This window comes from Silene latifolia, chromosome 7 (genome assembly GCF_048544455.1).
Source record: "Silene latifolia isolate original U9 population chromosome 7, ASM4854445v1, whole genome shotgun sequence".
Taxonomy (NCBI): domain Eukaryota; kingdom Viridiplantae; phylum Streptophyta; class Magnoliopsida; order Caryophyllales; family Caryophyllaceae; genus Silene; species Silene latifolia.
This window is the reverse complement of record NC_133532.1, coordinates 119184052-119186329: the sequence shown is the minus strand read 5'-3', so window position 1 is coordinate 119186329 and position 2278 is coordinate 119184052. Positions and strand designations below refer to the sequence as shown.

The following is a 2278-nucleotide window of genomic DNA, read 5'->3' as shown; positions in this document are numbered from 1 at the left end:
CCTTGTTTAAGCACTCGTGTTATGCATGGTTAACATGAGTTCAACATAATTCAACGGTAGTCGTCCAGAAGGACCTCTTTGAAGATACGACTATAATATAATTTGTATACAGTCGTATCTTCAAAGAGATCCTGATCTCTCAGGCACTTTCATATATTAGCTACGAACCTACGACGGGTAAAGTGAGTCGAGCCTTACACAAGCCCTCGAAAATAGATAGAGGCTATTAGTTTGAATATACACGCTCACTGTAATACGCAAATACATGATACATGAGGTCATTAATCAATTCATTGAGTAGTAACACAATATGCTCGGACGTATAATGCAAGTGACTTTTTAAGATAGACGAATCTTGAAGAATTTTCAACGTGTCTAAACTTTGAGAGGTATTCTAATACAGGGTACATAATATTCGTATTATTAGTTCTCCAGCTCCGACAACTCCGAGTCCCTAGATATAAACCAGCCAGTAGATTCATTATATTCACACCTCATCTACTTTGATTTTTTATTTTCTTCAAGATAAGACACAAAAGCCTCAATATACCCATCATTTAACTTATTATCCCCAAAAACACTTGCCATATTCCTACACTTAATCCTCACTTCTTCCCCCTCTTTATCAACCATTGCTAACCTCACGGCCGTAACCACACTCTCCGATCTCAATGTCCCATCTTTCTCATCACGCTTGATCTCGACCCCGAGTCCTTGACCGACCAACAACCTCGCAACGAGCCCTTGATCATTCATCACAGGTAGCAACACCAACACCCTACCTAGTCCAAGTCCCTCTATCACCGAGTTCCACCCGCAATGACTCAAAAACCCTCTAATCGCCGGGTGCCTTAGAATCTTCACTTGTGGGGCCCAACCTCGATGGACTAATCCTCGACCCAATACCCGGTCCACAAACCCTTCTGGTAGCATATCCATTACATTTTTATCGGACCCAAGTGGGTCCCGGAGTATTAAAACAAACGGCACACCCGAATGCTCCAATCCAAGGCCCAATTCATACACTTCCTCTTGGGTCAAACTAGACTCACTCCCAAATGCAACATATAAAACCGAACCCGGTTCATGCCGGTCCAACCACTCCTTTAAAAAAGCCCAATTATCACAATTTAAATCTTCATTATCATCATTACTAACCGGGAAAAGAAACCCAATTGGAAGAACAATTTTCCCATATAATTTCTCAAGAAGATTAATCCATATCGGTTCGAATTCCGGCGAGCTTCGAATCCCGACAAAATCACATCCCGCTATAGAGTTACCAAACCGGACCGTATCCGAGGTAGCTATCCTTGCATCTACCGAATGTTCAAACTTGACAACCTCATACGGTCGATAAGCGATATCAGACTCAAAAGGAATCCAACTAGGCACAACCGTATAATCGTCTAGCGACGAGCGAACATTTCCCAACAATGCAGACGGAGGTCCTATGAACGATAGCGAAGCAGCATTAAACAATGCCACGTACGCACACGAGACACCCATCTTAGCTGCCATAGACGGGATCCAATACGAAGTAAAATCGTATAGGATCCAATCAGGTTGGACCTCTTCTAGGAAGGCTGAGACGGGTGGTTCGAGTAAGTCAAATCGCATTTTAAGTAAAGGTTGGATTATGCTTGGTACGTCCATGGAAGACTCGGCTTGGTCGGGGACAAGGTAAAGGGATGCTTACTAAGGTTATGGAAGATGCTAAGTTTGGTGGGAGTTTAGGGAGTCTAGCGATGTTGTTCGGGGTTGTTACGAAATATACTTGTAGACCGTTTTTGGCTAAGGACTTTGAGAGCTCTAGGAATGGTGTTAGGTGACCCATGGCTAACCATGGTAACATTACCACCTTGAGAGACTTGTTACTTTTCATTGTTTGGAAGGTTCGGGTATCGAGATTGGGGGGAAATGATGAGTTTCAATGAATCAATTATATGAGAGTGGATATGCTTTAAAAAAAGTGAAAAAGCAATTTGTAATTGGGAATGGTTATTGTCAACTTTTGAGTCTGAAAAGTTAAAACAGAAACGTAAAGAAATGACTAAGATACTCAAATAAGGAGACCGTTAAGGGAATAATCGGGGACGATATGAATGAAAGCAAAGTCGCCTTTGGCTACTTGTATATTCAATCTTGGATGTCGTAGTCTTATACGGAATACTCATTGTTGTTTATTGCAAATTGCAGGTCATAGGAAGCAGGAAATGGCATATGATGATATCTTTGTTTATTTCGTTGGTCCAAATGAAGTCCTGTCTTTATGTCA

At 41.7% G+C, this 2278-nt stretch overlaps 1 protein-coding gene across 1 annotated transcript; it reads right to left on the bottom strand.

Moving 5' to 3' along the window:
- Positions 1–323: 323 nt before the first annotated feature.
- Positions 324–2106, bottom strand: LOC141592736 (UDP-glycosyltransferase 91C1-like). Its single transcript, XM_074413526.1, is given in 2 exon segments — positions 324–1681; positions 1683–2106. Coding segments are annotated over 2 exon segments (1386 nt in total). The 5' UTR covers positions 1886–2106; the 3' UTR covers positions 324–498.
- Positions 2107–2278: the final 172 nt, after the last annotated feature.